Source organism: Salmo trutta, chromosome 38, assembly GCF_901001165.1.
Source record: "Salmo trutta chromosome 38, fSalTru1.1, whole genome shotgun sequence".
Taxonomy (NCBI): Eukaryota; Metazoa; Chordata; class Actinopteri; order Salmoniformes; family Salmonidae; genus Salmo; species Salmo trutta.
Window position 1 is genome coordinate 12,518,385 of NC_042994.1, and position 23,018 is coordinate 12,541,402.

At 43.8% G+C, this 23,018-nt stretch overlaps 1 protein-coding gene across 2 annotated transcripts in view; it reads left to right on the plus strand.

The window, feature by feature from the left end:
• The first annotated feature begins 75 nt into the window (after positions 1-75).
• LOC115177946 (EVI5-like protein) overlaps positions 76-23,018 on the plus strand; it is a 35,441-nt gene continuing 12,498 nt past the window's right edge. The window contains exons 1-13 of one of the 2 annotated variants that reach the window (XM_029738940.1): positions 76-452; positions 12,320-12,686; positions 14,975-15,164; positions 16,103-16,327; positions 16,778-16,852; positions 17,053-17,178; positions 17,918-18,061; positions 18,267-18,356; positions 20,023-20,120; positions 20,353-20,413; positions 20,716-20,769; positions 21,340-21,372; positions 21,873-22,013. In XM_029738940.1, coding sequence (XP_029594800.1) covers positions 12,451-12,686; positions 14,975-15,164; positions 16,103-16,327; positions 16,778-16,852; positions 17,053-17,178; positions 17,918-18,061; positions 18,267-18,356; positions 20,023-20,120; positions 20,353-20,413; positions 20,716-20,769; positions 21,340-21,372; positions 21,873-22,013 — 1,473 coding nt within the window. In that variant the 5' untranslated portion in view covers positions 76-452; positions 12,320-12,450. The remainder of the gene's footprint in view (positions 453-12,319; positions 12,687-14,974; positions 15,165-16,102; positions 16,328-16,777; positions 16,853-17,052; positions 17,179-17,917; positions 18,062-18,266; positions 18,357-20,022; positions 20,121-20,352; positions 20,414-20,715; positions 20,770-21,339; positions 21,373-21,872; positions 22,014-23,018) is intronic. The other variant, XM_029738941.1, reaches the window with a different exon arrangement.

Below are 23,018 nucleotides of genomic sequence, written 5' to 3' on the forward strand. Positions count from 1 at the left end.
GCTTTAGACATGCCAATCATGTCTGTGTTGTAATCTGATTGGTGTGTGCACCACCTCATTGCAAATGGTGTAGAAACGCTGAAGCACGCCATTCTGTTTATGATTTCTATTAATGATTGACGCTGCTGTTTAAAGCTATTTTAATGTCTGCCTTATTTTATATTATAACATAGTTGGGGAGGACAGGGGAGAAAGCTCCCTGTCTAGTATTTGTCGCCTGTAGCTAGTTATAGGTCTTCTTGAGGAAGCGCCGACAGACGGACAGCTGCGCGACTTCGCATTTTCTAATAAACAGCAGCACGAGCGATGGCTTCGGCGTCGCATTTCTTACTGTATTTTTCATAAGGCGGCGAAGTCGACATTGTGAAGGTTTTATTCTGTGCTAGTTTCGTGGTTGCCGGCATGACATAGCAGCTACGACCAAGAGCCGCTTCGATTATGGGAACATTCAGGTGGGCATTGCTGTTTTATTTATAAATGTATGTAGACGTTATTTACTGTTGTACTTGTTATAATTTCATGTGTCACAGAAATATTTGTTATACATGTAGATGGATCGAGCGAAGTTTACGTTTCTGCTCCAAAACAAAACTGTATTTTTACATTGAGGAAGCCTTAATCTTCAGAGGTTACTCGGCGACAGCGGTGCTGATACTGCTTCATTTCTCTCTTGTCGAATTAATACAGTGGTCTTCATTTGCATATTTCCGGAAAGCGAATAGGCCCCTCAAATGGAAAGGGAAGGCAAGCGAAAAAGAAAATAGCCGAAATAGGCTACAAACCCCGTTATTGTTCTGTAGCCTACAGTTTTACGCACAGAAATATGAGGACACATTGTAGCCTCTTCGCTTGCGCGGCCTCCATTGCATATATCGTTATACAATCGTTGCAATGTTTTGAATAGCCTTCTTCTGTCACATTGCACTGCAAGACATAGGATTGAACTGACATTTGATTTGGTGACAGATGCTGGAGCTGAAGCATCATCTGCAGCGCGAGAGCCTGTTGTACAGGTAGCAGCCATAGGCATTAGCATATTGGCCTGAAATCCGGGCTAAGTGCCATCACACAAACAAACCGAAACAGGCAAAAGCCGACGTAATTACATCCTCAGCCAGTTCTTTGTCGCCTATACTACGCAGGTTATTTGTCGTTCAGAGGTATTCTTTTTGCTAGTGAAGGCATGCTACAGCCGTTAGAATATTGTAGTCAGAAATGGATGACCCTTGGCTTTACTCCAAAAGACGATGAGAGTGGAAGATCTCAAACATTTTATTATGGAAGGGGTATTATGGCTGACTATAAAAAAAGAGAAGTATTCTGCCCCAGGCATCTGCATTCAGTCTTTTTGGGGACTGCTTTTCAAGGAATAAATGACCTTGCAATTCAGACTAATTATGGTTAATATTATAAACGGTGGAATAGAACAGACTAGAGACATGCACCACCAAGTGAAAGCGCTGGGTAGATTTCACCAGCACAGGGTGTGTTGAGTGAAAAATCAAGTCATTGCTTTTAGCCTTATCTAGGAAATGCACTCACCATAGAGAGAGTTAAACACACGGGCTCTCAAGAAAACAATTATCTGATCTTCACACATCCTCATGACCTTGTTTTGAAATGAAACGCTATACCGATTACCACATACACATATACACGGATGGGACATTTGAACATTACAGCTCAGTAAAAGTGACAGTTGGCATTTACACATAGCTGGGTAAACCTCACTTCTTTCTCATCATCCCTGCAACTTGCTGTTGCTATGGCAATCCATGCTAAGGTAAACTGTGAATGAATGGTAAGCTAATATGCCTTTGTGATGTTGTCAGATTAAGTCTTTGTGTTTTACACCGGCTTGGCTGTGGCGTGCTTCTGCTGTACAAAACTGCTGAATGCCACAATAAGGACCATAGTAGGAGGGAGGGATATCATAAACCTGTCCTGATGTCTGTGTCTGTCTGCATCTCTGTGAGGGTCTGTCTCTCTCTGCATCTCCGTGAGGGTCTGTCTATCTGTTCGTCACACGACTCTCTCACTGTGGTTGGTTGGTTGGTTGTAGCGATCGGCAGAGGCCTGCCCTGTGCTAAAGGTTCCACTCCATTATCCTGCTGTGCTGCTGACGCTGAGATACTGGGAGCAACTCCATGACCTGACATACCAAGTCTAAAACTCCAGTATCCTGCCCTACTGCAGCTACTACAAGCTCCCTTCTAGTCTGTTGTTCATATTATTTTGGAAGCACTTTACATTACAGCACGGAATCAAGCGGTAATAGAATTGTAACTAGTTAAAGTTACTCACAAAGCAAACCATTATTTGCCCAGATACAGGATGCTACAGATCAGTATAACTATATTGTATCAGAGACATCATATACTAGAGTGATAATATTACAAAAACAACATTGCAGTGTTTCCCCTAAAATTCCCCAAATGTCTTGGCAAGGGGCCCCCAATTGATTTTGTTATAAAGTTTGAGTCACTCAGATACACTATATATACAAAAGTATGTGGACACCACTTCAAATTAGTGGATTCGGACAGTCAGCCACATCCTTTGCTGACAGATGTATAAAAATTGAGCACACAGTCATGCAATCTCTGTAGACAAACATTGGCAGTAGAATGGCCTTTACTGATGAGCTCAGTGACTTTCAATGTGGCATCATCATAGGATGGCACCTTTCCAACAAGTCAGTTTGTCAAATATCTGCCCTGTTAGAGCTGCCCCGGTCAACTGTAAGTGCTGTTATTGTGAATTGGAAACGTCTAGGAGCAACAACGGCTCAGCCGTGAAGTGGTAGGACACACAAGCTCACAGAACGGGACCACTGAGTGTTGAAGCACATAGCACGTAAAAAATTATCTGTCCTCAGTTGCAACACTCACTACCGAGTTCCCAACTGCCTCTGGAAGCAACGTCAGTATAATAACTGTTTGTCGGGAGCTTCATGAAAGGGGTTTCCATGGCCGAGCAGCCGCACACAAGCCTAAGATCACCATGCGCAATGCCAAGCATTGGCTGGAGTGACGTAAAACATGCCGCCATTGGACTCTGGAGCAGTGTAAACGCATTCTCTGGAGTGATGAATCACGCTTCACCATCTGGCAGTCTGACAGACAAATCTGGGTTTGGCGGATGCCAGGAGTACGCTACCTGCCACAATGCATAGTGCCAACTAATGTTTGGAGGAGGAATAATGAATTGCCCGGGGCTGTTTTTCATGGTTCGGGATAGGCCCTTTAGTTCCAGTGAAGGGAAACCTTAACGCTACAGCATACAATGACATTCTATACGATGCCCTTTCTTGTTTTAGCATGACAATGCCTCCCTGCACAAAGGGAGTTCCAAACAGAAATGGTTTTCCGAGGTTGGTGTGGAAGAACCTAACTGGACTCCACAGAGCCCTGACCTTAACCCCATCGAACAGCTTTGGAATTAATTGAAACACCGACTGCGAGCCAGGCTTAATCGCCCAGCATCATTGCCCGACCTCACTAATGATTTTGTGGCTAAATGGAAGCAAGTCCTCGCAGCAATGTTCCAACATCTAGTGGAAAGCCTTCCCAGAACAGTGGAGGCTGTTATTGCAGCAAAGGGGGGACCAACTCTATATTAATGCCCATGATTTGTAATGAGATGTTTGACAAGCTTTTGGTCATGAAGTGTAGCATAAGAACACAACACAAGCCATGGCAAAATGTGTAGAATTGCAGGAAACTAGCTTGAAAACTAAAATGTTTTCTTTTCCCCATGGCAAAATGTCTAGAATTGCGAATAGCAGACAGATTTGTTTTAAAACAGCAACATTTTGTTTCTGTTGCCATGGGAGGGCCTCTAAAAATGTTGGTCGGAGAAGGCACTGTTGGCCATGCCCACTACCCCCCCCCCCCATCTATTTCCCCACCTAGTGAGGTGAACAGGGCCTTGCCCTTTATTATGATAAACAAGCCCGGGCAACCATTTCACCAGAGCTGTTGTCTTGGTTGCACTTGTTTTCTAGGATCACTGGTGTCTGGTAATGTACAGGAATGATTCACCTCAGTTCACAGTTCACTCTCTCTGGGAGTATAATTAACGTCACCTCTCTATTGGCCCATTCCACTGTGTGTGGCAAACTATCCAGACCTGTTCTGTAACCCCAGAGGGAGGTTTCATATGGCGTTAATATAGAGCTGAATGAACACACAATCAACTGGTGACACAGTGTACTGGGGCTATTGTACCAAAGTGGCACAGGTGTGCCAGTAATAGGTCAGATGGTTTCTGTTTGACGCCACACTAACTATACTGGTCCCAGATCAGTTTCGGTCAGTGCCTCAGAAAAGGGGATCTGGTTGGTTCATCTACTTTGGGAAAGTGAGGCTTTAACCAATCCCATGGACATCCCGTGTATCGTTTGTGTGTATTTTCTGTTAATGCCTAGGCAAATGCAAGGGCATCCGGGGTTATGTTGGTGTACAGTGTTTAATCTGTTTGTAATCCATTTGAGGTTAATGCAGCAGTGCTGGTGATCCTTTTAATCTGTATCTTACTGGATCACAGACCTGATCAGGGTCAGATCGGCCTAGATCGGACACTCACTACCATTGCAGAATAAATTGTTAGTCACATCGCATTGCTTTGCAATTCCTTTGGAGGGAGGATGGTGGAAATGTGTATTTTAAAGCCACATTCCCCTTGGTATTCATGGAAACGTGATTGTCAGGAGGGCGCTTATAGCTAAACTAGGAATTCAGGAAGTAATTCTTGTTCTAAATGTGGTTACGTTTAGGGAACTTGGGTAGTCTGAGGGAGCTTCACCGGATGACATGATATTCTAATTAGCCCAAATGTGTCTGGTCTTCATTCAAGCTTACCATCAAAGCAACTTATTCATTAGATTCATCTCGATTCTAGATACCATCTGCTGCACAGGGCCATGGACCGATATAATGAATGTATATAAACTCAGCAAAAAAAGAAACGTCCCTTTTTCAGGACCCTGTTTTTCAAAGATAATTCGTAAAAATCCAAATACCTTCACAGATCTTCATTGTAAAGGGTTTAAACACTGTTTCCCATGCTTGTTCAATGAATCATAAACAATTAATGAACATGAACCTGTGGAACAGTCGTTAAGACACTAACAGCTTACAGACGGTAGGCAATTAAGGTCACAGTTATGAAAACTTAGGACGCTAAAGAGGCCTTTCTACTGACTCTGAAAAACACCAAAAGAAAGATGCCCAGGGTCCCTGCTCATCTGCGTGAACGTGCCTTATGCATGCTGCAAGGAGGCATGAGGACTGCAGAGGATCGGTACATCCAAACATCACACCTTCGGGACAGGTACAGGATGGCAACAACAACTGCCCAAGTTACACCAGGAACGCATAATCCCTCCATCGGTGCTCAGACTGTCCGTAATAGGCAGAGAGAGGCTGGACTGAGGGCTTGTAGGCCTGTTGTAAGGCAGGTCCTCACCAGACATCACTGGCCACAACGTCGCCTATGGGCACAAACCCACTGTCGCTGGACCAGACAGGACTGGCAAAAAGTGCTCTTCACTGATGAGTCGCGGTTTTGTCTCACCAGGGGTGATGGTTGGATTCGCGTTTATCGTCGAAGGAATGAGCGTTACACCGAGGCCTGTACTCTGGAGCGGGATCGATTTGGAGGTGGAGGGTCCGTCATGGTCTGGGGCGGTGTGTCACAGCATCATCGGACTGAGCTTGTTGTCATTGCAGGCAATCTCAACGCTGTGCGTTACAGGGAAGACATCCTCCTCCCTCATGTGCTACCCTTCCTGCAGGCTCATCCTGACATGACCCTCCAACATGACAATGCCACCAGCCATACTGCTTGTTCTGTGCGTGATTTCCTGCAAGACAGAAATGTCAGTGTTCTGCCATGGCCAGCGAAGAGCCCGGATCTCAATCCCATTGAGCACGTCTGGGACCTGTTGGATTGGAGGGTGAGGGCTAGGGCCATTACCCCCCAGAAATTTCCATGAACTTGCAGGTGCCTTGGTGGAAGAGTGGGGTGACATCTCACAGCAAGAATGGGCAAATCTGGTGCAGTCCATGAGAAGGAGCTGCATTGCAGTACTTAATGCAGCTGGTGGCCACTCCAGATACTGACTGTTACTTTTGATTTTGACCCCCCCCTTTGTTCAGGGACCCATTATTCAATTTCTGTCAGTCACATGTCCGTGGAACTTGTTCAGTTTGTCACAGTTGTTGAATCTTGTTATGTTCATACAAATATACACGTGTTAAGTTTACTGAAAATAAACGCAGTTGACAGTGAGAGGGCGTTTCTTTTTTTGCTGAGTTTATAATTCACTTTGTCAAGGAAGGTCAGGCTGTCAGTGCCATGACGATGTTGGATGACTAGGGGAGGTCAAGCCTATTACAGACAAGGGTTAATACACAGCCATTACAGAAACAGAGGGAATATACAACAACAGTGACGTCAGAAGAGCACAGGGTTCATAATACTAACCCTAGACACCAGATTTGGGGACGGAACTGGGCACTACAAAGTGGACTACTTTTGACCAGGGCCCATTCCCAAGTAGCACACTATATAGATCATAGGGTGCCATTTTGGATGCTGCCACAGTCGCATGCACTTGGATGTTGTGGCGTTGAGGAACAAGCCACGTGTTAGCGGACAGACGGGCATAAAGATGTAAATGAGATGTAGCAACAGCAAGGTTAGGGCGGACAGGAGGGAGGACTGGGGGATTAGCATGGGGGGCTGCCCTCGATGTCAAGCATGGCCTGAGGGGGAGGCACAGCACGTACAAGGAGGGAGAGAGGGGAGGGGAAGGGAGGGGTGGATTAGGGGTTCACGGGGAGAAATGGGGGATAGGGAGGGCTGATAGTTGGGGGTACAATAGGTCTGTCTGTCTGCTGTGGACAGTTGGCGCGAGGATAGGAAGCGTTGAGGCGCACACAGAATGCGATAATTGTGCACGCGGATAGTGGTTTACATACAAACTCATGCATAGGCACAACACAGTGCTCACATTGAAGCTGCCCCATTCACGGCAAGGGAGAAGCTCCTGTACACACACACACACACAACAGCGCTCACATTGAAGCTCCCTCGTGTGCTGGGTACGGCCTTTGGTCCCCCAAGGCTATCTCCATCTCCAGTACTCTGCAGTCCCAAGTTCACCATGGTGGTGTCTTAAATTGCACCCTATTCCCTATATAGTGCAGTACTTTTAACCAGGGCCCAAAGGTCTCTGATCAAAAGTAGTGCACTATATAGGGTGCCATTTGGGAAGCACAACATATCACCTCCAGACACACTAAATGGGAGGACTTCCGCATTCAGCTACATTCAGTGCCTTTTTTTTTGTCCTACCGTTACCCTTAGAGAGAGTTAATGTACTGATAGCGAGAGCAGCAATAGTCCCACATACTGCTGTAGTCTAGCATGACTCACAGAGTTTGGACTATAGCCTGGCTTCAATGACATTGCTGTATACCTCCTCTGGTGTACTGCTGGGCACTGTGTTGTGCCCAGCAGCATACCACCCTGCATCCCACTGCTGGCTTGCTTCTGAAGCTAAGCAGGGTTGGTCCTGGTCAGTCCTTGGATGGGAGACCAGATGCTGCTGGAAGTGGTGTTGGAGGGCCAGTAGGAGGCACTCTTTCCTCTGGTCTAAAAAAATATCCCAATGCCTCAGGGCTGTGATTGGGGACACTGCCCTTTGTAGGGTGCTGTCTTTCGGGTGGGATGTTAAACAGGTGTCCTGACTCTCTGAGGTCATTAAAGATCCTATTTGTACTTATCGTAAGAGTAGGGGTGGTGTCCTGGCTAAATTCCCAATCTGGCCCTCATATCATCCCCAGCTTACAATTGGCTCATTTATCCCCTGTAACTATTCCCCAGGTCATTGCTGTAAATGAGAATGTGTTCTCAGTCAACTTACCTGGTAAAATAAATAAATAAAAATCCAACTGTAGCTGGACTATAATGGTCATCTCACCAGGAATCAATGGGGATGCCAGTCATTTAGGGGATTTGTTTTCAGAGGGAGACTAGTTATATTTTCATGTATTTTAAGATTATTTCTTGCATTGGTTTTTTAAAAGGTAACTATATGCATTTCCATCGTCACAGTGAGCAGTCTTGAGGAATATCAAAGGTTAAAGTGCAGTATTTATAGTGTCATAAGATTAGCTTTGATCAAATTAGGCTACATATGGACAACTTTTCTCTGTTTCTATTGTTACATTGTTTTGGAGGAACTAGCTACGTGTCATTTCGAGGGAATATCATGACGGTTTGGGGACGCTCGTTTGCCCGAGCTGCTGCTCTTCTGATGCAATTGGTCTCGTGCTAGTTAATGGCTCTTTTGATTGGCCTCTCCCAGCGCATGAATGGTGTCCTTGTCCCTCCATCCCTCTGCAGTGTTTTCTCCCTTCAAACAATCTTTTTTTCTTCTCTGGGCAGTTTTTCTGCTTTCCTTGTCATTGTCGCGCTTCAGTAGACATATGTATCGGTGTGACTACGGCTGATATTAAAACAGCTAGGGTTTCAGTCTGGTGTGTGTTGTAGTCATAGAGCTGTTCAGCATTCCAATGGTGGCTAGCCCATTCCCCTCATTTCTCTCTCTCTCTCTGTCTCTCTCTCACTCTCGCAGATGTGCATAAGCCCTACCTTCTGGGATTCCATTTGTCAAATGTATGCTGAATTACCCTCGGCTTGGGGTTAGGTCTATCTCTCCTCTCCCTCTGAATTGGGGCCACCAGCTCGGCTGGACTCTGGCTTACCCAGTAATAGAGCTCCCATACATGATGCAGGCCAGGGCTGTCCATAGAAATATAATCACTAGAATGGAAATGCTATGAGGGTGCAGTCAAATTGCCATGGCCTGAGGTGTTTTACCTGTTCAAATAATTATATTTCTATGGTGCTGCCTGGCTGTCACATACAGGAGTGGAAACATCATAGAACTAGAATGAGTTGAACAGGAAACAACCCAGGCCACCGCAATTTGGCTGCACCTTCATGGGATTCTCATTCTAGTAATTCCATTTCTATGTTGCAGCTTGGCTGCCACAGACAGGAGTGCAGAGAGGAACTCCTGAGCAGTGTTGCTACCTTCATGGTTAAACAGTAGCAGCGTAACCTCTGGCTCTGGTTTATCACTGACCAATGGTTCCCCCTATTGGTTTTGTGATTAGTAGCTACATTGTGCAGTGCACAGTCTGTTCTTGGCTTTACTAGAGGGAGGAGATAGGATAGTGGACTGAGAGAGTACCAAGCCTTGTCTACCCGGCCTCGCCTCACATAGGCCAGTAAAATGTTGCACATTGTGAACCACAGGCCTGAGTGCACGCACGCACACAAACAACAAACAAAACCTTCCTTATCAGAAAATGGGATTTCATGGATTTAACCTCAGTTTAAAATGCCATTCTTTTTTTATTTGTCAATGGATTTGCATGAGAAAACAAACAATTATAAAATATAATACTTTGAGGAATGTTGTTTTGTATTTACATGGGCCATGTTGATATACTAGAAATCTGCAGAGCTATCTTTCTCAACACATCCTTTCTAGTTTGCTAATCCAATCACCTTTAATGCGCAGTCTCTTCCTGCCAATATACTACGGCTAAGGGCTGCTGTTATGCACTACATAACGCATAGGGTCAAGTTTCAGGAGCTCCTATAGCACCATGCCCAGAAATCTGCTCCTTTTATACTTTGTCCCCAACGCACAAAATGACCACTTTTGATAGGCTTCAGCCGTACCCTCATCCTATTCCTCTGTTCCTCGGGTGATGTGGAGGTTAACCCAGGCCCTGCGTGTCCCCAGGCGCTCTCATTTGTTGACTTCTGTAACCGTAAAAGCCTTGGTTTCATGCATGTTAACATCAGAAGCCTCCTCCCTAAGTTTGTTTTACTCACTGCTTTAGCACACTCAGCCAACCCTGATGTGTTTGCTGTGTCTGAACCCTGGCTTAGGAAAGCCACCAAAAATTCTGAGATTTCCATCCCCAACTACAACATTTTCCATCAAGATAGAACTGCCAAAGGGGGAGGAGTTAGCCTGCAAAGTTCTGTCATACTTTCAAGGTCTATGCCCAAACAGTTTGAGCTTCTAATTTAAAAATGAATCTCTCCAGAAATCAGTCTTTCACTGTTGCCGCCTGTTATAGACTCCCCTCAGCTCCCAGCTGTGCCCTGGACACCATATGTGAATTGATTGCCCCCTATCTATATTTAGACTTCGTTCTGTTAGGTGACCTAAACTGGGACATGCTTAACACCCCGGCAGTCCTACAATCTAAGTTAGATGCCCTCAATCTCACACAAATTGTCAAGGAACCCACCAGGTACAACCCTAAATCCATAAACTTGGGCACCCTCATAGATATTATCCTGACCAACTTGGTTTGGCTTGGTTTTTGCTCTGACATGCACAGTCAACTGTGGGACCTTACCTAGACAGGTGTGTGCCTTTCCAAATCATGTCCAATCAATTTAATTTACCACAGGTGGACTCCAATCAAGTTGTAGAAACATCTCAAGGATGATCAATGGAAACAGGATGCACCTGAGCTCAATTTGAGTCTCATCGCAAAGGGTCTGAATACTTACAGTACCAGTCAGAAGTTTGGACACCAGCTCATTTTAAGGGTTTTTCTTTATTTTTACTCTTTTCTACATTGTAGAATAATAGTGAAGACATCAAAACTATGAAACAACACACATGGAATTATGTGAGATTCCTCAAAGTAGACACCCTTTGCCTTGATGACAGCTTTCAACCAGCTTCATGAGGTATTCACCTGGAATGCAATCCAATTAAAAGGTGTGCCTTGTTAAAAGTGAATTGTGGAATTTCTTTCTTTAATGCGTTTGAGCCAATCAGTTGTGTTGTGACAAGTTAGGGGTGGTATACAGAAGATAGCCCTATTTGGTAAAATACCAAGTCCATATTATGGCAAGAACAGCTCAAATAAGCAAAGAGAAATGACAGTCCATCATTACTTTTAAGACATGAAGGTCAGTAATCATGAATTTCAAAAACTCTGAAAGTTTCTTCAAGTGCAGTCGCAAAAAACAAAAATAGTGAAAATAAAGAAAAACCCTTGAATGAGTAGGTGTGTTCAAACTTTTGACTGGTACTGTATGGAAATAAGGTATTTCTGTTTTTTATTTTTAATAAATTAGCAAAAATGTCTACAAACCTATTTTCACTTTGTCATTATGGGGTATTGTGTGTAGATAGAGATTTTTTTAATTAGTAAATTTTTAGAATTGGCCTGTAAAGTATCATTTGGAAAAAGTCAAGGGGTCTGAATACTTTCCGAATGCACTGTATGTATGTATACTGAACAAAAATGTAAACGCAGCATGCATTCAAAGATTTTACTGAGTTATAGTTAATATAAGGAAATAAGTCCATTTGAAATGAATTAATTAGTCCCTAATCTCTGGATTTTACATGACTGGGAATACAGATGCATCTGTTGGTCAGATACCTTTAAAAAAAAAAGTAGGGGTGTGGTTCAGAAAACCAGTTAGGATATGGTGTGACCACCATTTGCCTCATGTAGCGCGACACATCTCCTTTGCACAGAGTTGATCAGGCTGTTGATTGTTTCCTGTGGAACTTGCTGTCGTACACGTTGATCCAGAGCACCCCAAACATGCTCAATGGGTGACATGTCTGGTGTGTATGCAGGCCCTGGAAGAACTGGGACATTTTTAGCTTCCAGGAATTGTGTACAGATCCTTGCGACATGGGGCCATGCATTATCATGCTGAAACATGAGGTCATGGCGGCGGATGAATGGCACGACAATGGGCCTCAGGATCTCGTCACGGTATCTCTGTGCATTCATTTTGGTAGAAAAATTAACATTAAATTCTCTGGCAACAGCTCTGGTGGACATTCCTGCAGTCAGCATGCCAATTGCACGCTCCCTCAATTTGAAACATCTGTGGCATTGTCGTGTGACACAACTGCTCATTTTAGAGTGGCCTTTTATTGTCCCCAGCACAAGGTGCACCTGTGTAATGGCCATGCTGTGTAATCCGCTTCTTGATATGCCACACCTGTCAGGTGGATGGATTATCTTGGCAAAGGAGAAATGCTCACGAACAGGGATGTAACCACATTTGTGCCAAAAATTTGAGAGAAATAAGCTTTTTGTGCATATGGAACATTTGTGGGATCTTTTATTTCAGCTCATGAAACATGGGACCAACACTTTACATGTTGCATTCATATTTTTGTTCAGTGTATGTCCTCATGCATATGTCCTCGTAATTCAAATGTCTTCTAAATTCACAACAGATTTGAGGAACCCTGATCCAATTGGCTCCGGGACTGTGCTACCAGGTGACCCTACAGCGGGTAGACGGGTAAGGAGACCCAGCCACAGCCTCCCCTGTCCAACAGTGCATTGCACCGTGCCCACCTCCACCATGTCCACCCCCAGCGGCAGCCCCGAGAGAGAGTGCTCCACAGGGGGACCCAACCAGCTGGAGTGTCCCCCTTCCTCTCCCCCTGGCATGGACCATTCCATGGGCAGCCCCCTCCTCAGCCCAGACTCATCTTGCCAAGATGCCATGCTCTCGGCCCCCGCTGCCTCCCCCGCCGACTCGGAGAGCCTGAGCCCTGACGAGCTAGAGCTGCTGGCCAAGCTTGAGGAGCAGAACAGGTGAGAAAGAGATGGGAACCGGGGTTCTCATGTGTTGCACAGTAGCTACAGGTAACTGCCAAAATAAAGGAAACACCAACATAAAGTGTCTTAATAGGGCGTTGGGCCACCACGAGTCAAACAGCTTCAATGCACCTTGGCATAGATTCTACAAGTGTCTGGAACTCTATTGGAGGGATGCGACACCATTCTTCTGCATGAAATTCCACAATTTGTTTTGTTGGTGGTGGTGGAAAAGGCTGTCTCAGGCACTGCTCCAGAATCTCCCATAAGTGTTCAGTTGGGTTGAGATCTGGTGACTGAGACACACGCACTTTAAACCCCCTATACTCCTTTGATACCCCTCTTTCAACGAGACAAATCTCTTCTAGCCATGGTAGCCAAACTAATGGGCAACTGGGCATTTTATACATAGACGCTAAGCATGATTGGTTTTTAATTGCTTAATTAACTCAGGAACCACACCTGTGGAGAAGCACCTGCTTTCAATATACTTTGTATGCCTCGTTCACTCAAGTGTAATTTATTTTGGCAGTTACCTGTATGTTTCCATTAACTTGTCCAGTGGTTTTGTGTAGATATTTAGAAAGTTTGCGTAGAAAACAGATGCGACAATTGCCTGCCACGTTGCGTTTTCATTGAACTGTCTTGTGTCAATTTAAAAACAGCTGGACGTAATGACATCCCATGAAAAATAACAAAACTTTTTAGCAACAATGTGTCAAATAAAAATGAAGTGGTTAACATTTTTCCATGATCCATTTAGGCAAATTGCACATTTAATAAACTGGCGGCAGCCTGTATGCCCTCCCACCTATCTGTTTCATGTCTGAGGTAGCTCCCAAAGCCAGCACGGAGAGGATGCAAGAATTGACGAATATTCTAAGAATTCTCATGTGCCACCTTATCACCATGCTGAAACTTGCACTCCTTTTAGATCTGAAATAATTGGATCTTGAACTTGCATCCAGCCATCCAGCCAACTAGAAATGAAAGGCTAAGCAATTCGGGTGTTATTGAAAGTCACTGCAAAGGGGAAAAAAAATAATTTGACAAGTAGTTGGATTTAGAATTAAATGTGTATTCAATGTGCCACTCGTAGGCCTTCCTTAAAAATAATCTGGCAATAATCTATTACATAAACACAGTTTCCATCATAATTTCTTGCAATAAAGAAAGTTCTACAAAAGAAAAATCCACCCCTATTGACCGGATAAAAATGTTGTCAATCTGTAGAACATTTCTCCTATATCTGCCATTTCCATTACACATGTCACAAAGATATTTTTTTTGCAACATTGCTTTTGTCGAATAAACCTTGTTCAATGGAAACCTAATGTTAGGTTGTGACTGGTCTCGCATGGCTGTGTTCAAGATCCCTGCACTGTTGTGAGAATGGCATTTGCTGATATTTTGCCAGGTAAATGATGAGCCACTCATAAACAGACAGGTACAGTCCAGCAATCCAACTGTTACAGCACATTGCTATGAGGTTTCCAGGTCAGTATGGGGTAGCAGAGGTTAGCCTCTCCCCGCTGTGGGTAGCTCCAAAGCCGATGCACTGAGCAGATGTGTCAGTGGGCTGGAGGAGCTTTTGGCCAAGGTCTAGCGGGCTGGCTAGCCTAGCTGAGAGACGCTTTGATGCCAGAGCTGGAACATGCGCTGTTGCACCTTCCTCTTCTGCCTCTGTGAGCTGGACCTTTGCTGTTACTGGCACGGAATTATAACCAATGTGCAGGCACACACTCACCTTGTGTCCCAAATGGCACCCTATTCCCTATGTAGTGCACTACTTTTGATCAGGGTCCAGACGAGCTCGGGTCAAAAGCGGTGCACTATATAGGGAAAAAGCTGCCATTTTGGACACACCCTCATTGTCTCTACTATCGGAGTAGCTGCTTTGGCACTGATAAGTATCTCAACAATAGGCCCAGTGCCCAGTCACTATCAGAGAGGTGCTCAAGGCTCAGTAACTTGACATAGTGGTATTAAAGTCACTGCTGGTTCTTTGTGACCTCCAATGTTTTAGATGACATTCTCCCACACGTGATTTTCTACTACATGGAGTAAAAATTAAAAACGTTTCAAGTAACAGTCTAATTTAATGCAAAAGAGAATATAACATTACGCCTGAAAAGCTTAACATTATGGATTAACAATAAAAAGATCAAAGCAAGTCATGGAAACAAGACTAGAGTAATGAAAGCATAAGTGGCACTAGATTCACTCATATGACCCTTGTCTGAGCTTTGACCCCTTGACACCCACAACCCCCCCTTCCTCCTCAGACTTCTGGAGGCGGACTCCAAGTCGATGCGCTCGATGAGCGGCTCGCGGCGGAACAGCGGCTCGTCCCTGGTGTCCAGCTCCTCTGCCTCGTCCAACCTGTCCCACCTGGAGGAGGACACCTGGATCCTGTGGGGACGCATCGTCAACGAGTGGGACGAATGGAGACGCAAGAAGGACAAGCTGCTCAAGGTGAGGGGGTGGCGGATGAGTGATTGAGAGACTGATTGAGCAAAGGGAAGAGAGGGGAGAAGATTGAGAGATAGGACAAATGAGGGCAGGAGAGGGGGAAAAGTGGTGTTAGAGGGCCAGTAGGAGGCACCCTTCCCTCTGGTCTAAATAAAAATATCCCAATGCCCCAGGGCAGTGATTGGTGACATTGCCCTGTGTAGGGTGCCTTCTTTCGGATGGGACGTTAAACAGGTGTCCTGACTCTCTGTGGTCATTAAAGATCCCATAGTACTTATTGTAAGAGTAGGGGTGTTAACCCCGGTGTCCTGGCTAAGTTCCCAATCTGGCCCTCATAACATCACTGTCACCTAATCATCCCCAGCTTACAATTGGCTCATTCATCCCTTCTCTCCCCTGTAACTATTCCCCAGGTCGTTGCTGTAAATGAGAATGTGTTCTCAGTCAACTTACCTGGTAAAATAAGGGTTAAATAGAAAAAGAGTAGATATGACATGGGAGTGGTGGGCAGAGGAGAGATGGATGGATAGGTAACGGAGAGGGTACATAGGGGTTAGGGGGGGATAAGATGGAGAGCGGGGACAGAGGAGAGAGGACGAATAAGGGGGAAGATAGGACTGTAGGGAAGGTGAAAGTGAGAAGAGATGGATGAGATGGAAAGGACAGTCAAAGTGCGTGGAAGAGCGGAGAAGATGGAGGGAGAACATTGAGGGAGCGAGCAGACAGCTAGGGAAAAGGATGGAAAAAGGGAGAGCGGAACAGCAGGAGAGATAGGAGAAAATGGGAGCGAGGACAAATGAGGACAGAGCACAGATGGAGGGATAAGATAAGTGAAGATTAGAGACATGAGATGACATAGATATTCAGTATAGGCTAGGATGTGGAGTTCTACAGTAAACTGAGAATTTGATTCGTAAATAAACCTTTCTTTTCACCTCCAGGAGCTGATCCGCAAGGGCATCCCACACCACTTCCGGGCCATCGTGTGGCAGCTGCTTGGTAACGCCACAGACATGCCAGTGAAGAACCAGTATTCTGAGCTGCTCAAGATGTCCTCGCCCTGCGAAAAGCTCATCCGCCGGGACATCGCCCGCACCTACCCCGAGCATGAGTTCTTCAAGGGCCAGGACAGCCTGGGTCAGGAGGTGCTCTTCAACGTCATGAAGGTGAGGACATTTTCACCTTGAGCATGACTTTTTTTGTTGTTGTTGTGAATGTTGTTTCTTAGGTTTACTTGGACAAACAGAATAGATTTGTTATGATTTTTTTGTACTATTTTGTTTTTATTTAACCTTTATTTAACTAGGCACTAGTGAGATGTGTTGGAGGAACAGTTAGAAGCAGGTACATCTGCATTGCTTGCTGTTTGGGGTTTTTGGCTGGGTTTCTGTATAGCATTTTGTGACATCTGCTGATGTAAAAACAGCTTTATAAATACATTTGATTGAGTTAAATGTGTATGTGAACTGTATGGGCCGGCTTCCCAGACACTGATGAAGCTTAGTCCTGGACTAAAAAGCATTGCAAATGGAGAATCTCTAAACTTAATCTGTGTCCGGAAAACCTCCCCAATGAGTATAGGTTTGTTTTATATTGATTGATGTCTGTGTGTGCAGGCGTATTCTCTGGTGGACCGGGAGGTGGGCTACTGCCAGGGCAGTGCCTTCATCGTGGGCTTGCTGCTCATGCAGGTAACGTCTCTTCAGCAGCCCTCTAATCTAGACATTCCCCTCTCTTGCTATCGCACTACGTTGTGCTAAATACGGAATTGTCCTGATTCTACCCTTTTTCGTTGCTTACACAGTATGAATAAATGACCTCTGAGCTCCTGATTAGTGTGAATGCACACACAGTCACACAGCCTGACCCGGTCTCTCTTGTGCCCCTCTAGATGCCAGAGGAGGAGGCGTTCTGTGTGTTTGTGCGTCTGATGCAGGAGTACCGTCTGAGGGAGCTTTTCAAACCAACCATGGCTGAACTAGGCCTCTGTATCTACCAGTTTGAATACCTGCTGCAGGTAAATAAACTTTAGGACTTTATTCATCTCCATATGTCACGCTGGCCAATGTAGAAGGTTGAATGTGTCCCAAATGTCAACTTATACCCTATAAAGTGCACTACTTTTGACAAGGGCCAATAGGTCAAAGTAGTGCACTATGTAGGGAATATAGTGCCATTTAGGATGCATATATTGTCAAATAAACTAAAACCTTAAGGGCCTTGCAGGTGTCTGGGATTGAGTGTGTATATGTATATGGTGTGCTGTAGTTGGGGAATAAGCACAGATATTGCAATTATAGAGTTGTCCACTATGGGGCAGCAAATAGATTCATACGACACAGATTTGTTCTAGGTTAGTCCTTACATTTTTTTATAGTACCACTTTGAAATCATTACAGGTTTGTAGCTCAACTAAAATCCCTATTATTATAAACTGGGTGGTTTGAGACCTGAATGCTGATTGGCTGACACCATGGTATATCAGACCGTATACCACGGCTATGACAAAACATTTATTTTTACTGCTCTAATTAGGTTGGTTACCAGTTTATAATAGCAATAAGGCACCTTTGGGGTTTGTGATGTATGGCCAATATACACGGCTTAGGACTGTGTCCAGGCACTCGTGCATAAGAACAGCCCATAGCTGTATATTGGCCATATACCACCCCCTCGTGCCTTATTGCTTAATTAACTCCTCTCGTCTCTTCCCCTCTCATCCACCCTCTTTCCCCTCTCTCACCTTATCCCAACAGGAGCAACTCCCAGAGCTAAACGTCCACTTCCGTTCTCAAAGTTTCCACACCTCCATGTACGCCTCCTCCTGGTTCCTTACTCTCTTCCTCACCTTCCTCCCCATGCCCGTCGCCACGCGCATCTTTGATATCTTCATGTACGAGGTAAGAGACTCACCACTGGTATCTTATGCGAGTGTGAGAATGTGTTTGGGTGAACATACTTTGAAAAAAATAAACATAGTGGATCCAATAAATGTAACCTTTTATTTCCGGGTTGTTCTCATAAAGATAAAATATCTTCTACAAGAGAGTCTTGTGATCTAGCACTATGGTTGTGTTGAATTGAACTTTGATTCCCTGTCTTCAGGGTCTGGAGATTATATTTCGTGTGGGCATGGCCATTCTGCAGTACAACCAGACTGACCTCATCCAGCTGGACATGGAGGGCATGTCTCAGGTAACAACCACTAGGCCCCCCCATAGAGCGTTGGTTAAAAGTAGTGGACGATATATGGAATAGGGTGCCATTTGGGATTTATCCAATAAAAGGCACTACAGCAGGGTTCCCCAATAAGCTGTTTCATCATTAAGTAATTCAGCTTTAAGGGACCAAATTCGCCTTGTGGGTGATTTTATTTGGCCCCCAGGTTTTCTGAGGTTTTATTTAAACAAGAAAATCTTTCTTGGACATAAAAGACTGGAAAATTACCAGAAAATTAGCTCAAAGTGATTTTAAATTAGGAAATCTGTTCCCAAGTATTCCCACGGATAAATGGAGGCATATGTGATCGTATCACAATGTAATCAAGGTTTGAAATTCAGAATTGTTTTGTGAAATACTATATCTGTTCTTGCTGTCAATTTGCAGTGTACAAATTATTTATAAATATGTTCTGGACCCCCACCCATCCGCTCAAAGAAAAATCAGCCCACAGCTAAATATAATTGGGGACCCCTGCACTATAGTATAAATCATGAATTATCACTGTAGATAGACACAAGGCCTGCTGGAGGCAAGAAAAACAAAAGAGTGAAATTAACCATTGTTTAAACATATGGGCATTTGTGAAGTGTCTTTACTTCAATTATCATGTGATACCTACTTGACGTATTATTTCCTTTCATAGTGTATTAACAGGACACATATTCTGGTTCATAGTGTATTAACAGGACACATATTCTCGTTCAGAGTGTATTAACAGGACACATATTCTCGTTCAGAGTGTATTAACAGGACACATTCTCGTTCAGAGTGTATTAACAGGACACATATTCTCATTCATAGTGTATTAGCAGGACACATATTCTCGTTCAGAGTGTATTAACAGGACATATTCTCGTTCAGAGTGTATTAACAGGACACATATTCTCGTTCAGAGTGTATTAGCAGGACACATATTCTCGTTCAGAGTGTATTAACAGGACACATATTCTCGTTCAGAGTGTATTAACAGGACGTATTCTCGTTCAGAGTGTATTAACAGGACACATATTCTCGTTCAGAGTGTATTAACAGGACACATATTCTCGTTCAGAGTGTATTAACAGGACACATATTCTCGTTCAGAGTGTATTAACAGGACACATATTCTCGTTCAGAGTGTATTAACAGGACACATATTCTCGTTCAGAGTGTATTAACAGGACACATATTCTCGTTCAGAGTGTATTAACAGGACACATATTCTCGTTCAGAGTGTATTAACAGGAGACATATTCTCGTTCAGAGTGTATTAACAGGACACATATTCTCGTTCAGAGTGTATTAACAGGAGACATATTCTCGTTCAGAGTGTATTAACAGGAGACATATTCTCGTTCAGAGTGTATTAACAGGAGACATATTCTCGTTCAGAGTGTATTAACAGGACGTATTCTCGTTCAGAGTGTATTAACAGGACACATATTCTCGTTCAGAGTGTATTAACAGGAGACATATTCTCGTTCAGAGTGTATTAACAGGAGACATATTCTCGTTCAGAGTGTATTATCAGGACACATATTCTCGTTCAGAGTGTATTAACAGGAGACATATTCTCATTCAGAGTGTATTAACAGGACACATATTCTCATTCAGAGTGTATTCTATAAAGCTCTAACCATGTATCTTCCTTCTCTCACAGCACTTCCAGAAGGTGATCCCCCACCAGTTTGACAGCTGCCCAGACAAGCTGATCCTGAGGGCCTACCAGGTCAAATACAACCCCAAGAGGATGAAGAAGTAGGTTCTGCTTCTGATCATTGTTCATTAGAATAACAATACTGGCTTTAGGTTGTAGACTACAGTTAATATGGCCCAATGGGACCTGATTTGTGGTGTTGTTACTGTACAAAGCATACTTTCACTTTAAGATTATTAGTTTCAGTTTTATTTGCACACGGTCAAATGCATAAATGTAAAATGGAAACGCATTGTATGAATCTAACTCTACTAAAATGCTTTTATTTGCCAGGTTGGAGAAGGAGTACACCACAATCAAGAACAAAGAGATGGAGGAGCAGATAGAAATCAAGGTGTGTGTGTGTGTGTGTGTGTGTGTGTGTGTGTGTGTGTGTGTGTGTGTGTGTGTGTGTGTGTGTGTGTGTGTGTGTGTGTGTGTGTGTGTGTGTGTGTGTGTGTGTGTGTGTGTGTGTGTGTGTGTGTGTGTGTGTGTGTGTGTGCTCACACGTCTAACTTCTTCTTTGAGCTAATCTATTAATAGACCAACAGATATTTTTTTTCTTCTGTTTTACTTACAAAGTCCCCAATTTATAAGCCTTGTATAATGACTAATACATGTTCCTAACTGTCTCTCTACCCATCAACACATCCACAGAGGTTACGCACAGAGAACAGGCTTCTGAAGCAGAGGATTGAGACATTGGAGAAGGTGAGAGATGGAAACTTGGCTTCGAGTCAGACACTCACTTTAATGCGAATAACTTTTATGATGGACAATAAAACACAGCCAGAAACATGAAGCTAAAATATAGCCATGCCAACTAAGACTTATATCCTGTCACATTTACAGAATAAGTGAGGAGACTTAAGTTGTGAATGTACCTAAAGACAGAGATCATGTCTGTTGATTTTGTGTGCGTGAATGGATGATTTAAATGGATGGGCCTTATTCTAGACCGGAGCCACTGAATCTCTCCTCCTTTTCCAAGTACTCTGGCTTTTCTTCCCCTCTTGCTTCTCTCCTGTTGTTCTCTGAGTAATGCTTGTTGTCTTTCTGTCCTCTTTTTATTCCTTCTCTCACACAAACCCACTGCCACTCTTTCACACTATGATTTCTTTCTTTCTTTCTCACCCTCTCTTATTTATTTTCTGTTGTCACATTTCCGTTATACGTTCGCCCTGTTCTTATCCTTCATTCCTCGTCTTTGTCTTTATTTCTCCCTATTCTCTCCTTATCCTCCTTTTCTTATCTTCGTCCTCTCCTTCGCTGGTGTTGTAGGAAAGTGCTGCTCTAGCAGACAGGCTGATTCAGGTACAGTACTGGACAACCATCTCTCCTCCTCTAACACCTTCCTTCCTCCTGCACTTCCTCTCTCTGTCTCTTTGACAGTGACCAATCAATGCCTGACTTCTGCATGAAAGTATGTTTTGTTTGTCTGTCAGTCCGTCAGACCGTGCTCCCCCTTGACCGCATGTGCGTCTATGTGTGTCCATGACAGGAGCTCTAACACTAAGGCCTACAGCCTTGCATGTGGCTTGTGGAAACACAGGCACTGTTTTATGCCCTTTGTCATATTTTAGGATAGAAATGTCTTTGCAGAGTAATTACAACTTAATAGGAATGGATACAGAAGAGCCATTTATATTCTACTCTGTCAACTCCGATTATCTAACCTCCAATAGTGAAAGTGTTAAAGCTAAGCCCCAATTCCCTCTAAATTCAAACCAACGTTGTCCATACCCCCCCAGACACATTCCCTATAACTGACACGGCCCCCTCTGGTCTCTGACCCTGTGTCTTCACTATTCCAGGGTCAGGTGACGCGGGCTCAGGAGGCGGAGGAGAACTACGTGATCAAGCGGGAGCTGGCGGTGGTGAGGCAGCAGTTCAGTGTGACCAGTCAGAACCTGGAGAAAGCCCAGGACACCATCGGAGAACTGCAGCGGGAGAAGGTAAGGAATGATCTGGAGTCAGTGTGGGGGAGATATTGGGATGCTGCAGGGTGCAGGGACTCAGGTTTGAACTAGAGTCAGGCTTTGATGAACAGTGCACCCGTCTTAGGCTTTCACTAAGAGATTATGAGCAAAATGATCAAATACAAGTCTATTGCAATGGATAACAAGCTCTAAAAGTTACAAATTGGCAAAACATGTTTTTGATGTGTCTGTGACTGTTATGGAAAATACCAGCACTAGGCTGTATAGTCTGTGGTTGCCCTTGTGGATTTTTTTGTTTGTTCTTGTTTGGGGAACTGACTCATTCTGACAGTCTTCTGCTCGTAAAATATTGACATAATTTTTAGCAAATTTTACTTGTCATTTAAAAAATGATTACATTCTAAATCAATGACATTGACAAATTCTTTGTCGAGAAAAAAAATAAAGGCTGGTGTTGGTGGGAACGGTGAAGTGTCAAAGTGAATTTCCCCAAGTCAGTTTGTGTTGAGTTGTGACCTCAATCAACCCAGAGTGACACAGTTAGTGGATGTTGGATGATAGACAGTATCTGTCTGCATCTTAATCAGTGATGTAAAGTACTACTTAAGTAGTTTTTTGGGGTATCTGTACTTTACTATTTATATTTTGGACAACTTTTACTTCACTATGTTCGTAGAGAAAAATGATGTACTTTTTACTCCATACATTTTCCCTGACACCAAAAAGTACTGGTTACATTTTGAATGCTTAGCAGGACAGAAAATGGTCCAATTCGCACACTTCTCAAGAGAACATCCCTGGTGATCCCTACTGCCTCTGATCTAGCAGACTCACTAAACACAAATGCTTTGTTTTTAAATGATGTCTGAGTGTTGGAGTGTGACCCTGGCTACCAGTAAATAAATAAAAAACAAGAAAATGGTGCTGTCTGGTTTGCTTAATATAAGGAATTTCAAAATGATTTTTACTTTTGTTACTTAAGTATATTTAAAACCAAATCCTTTTAGACTTTTACTCAAG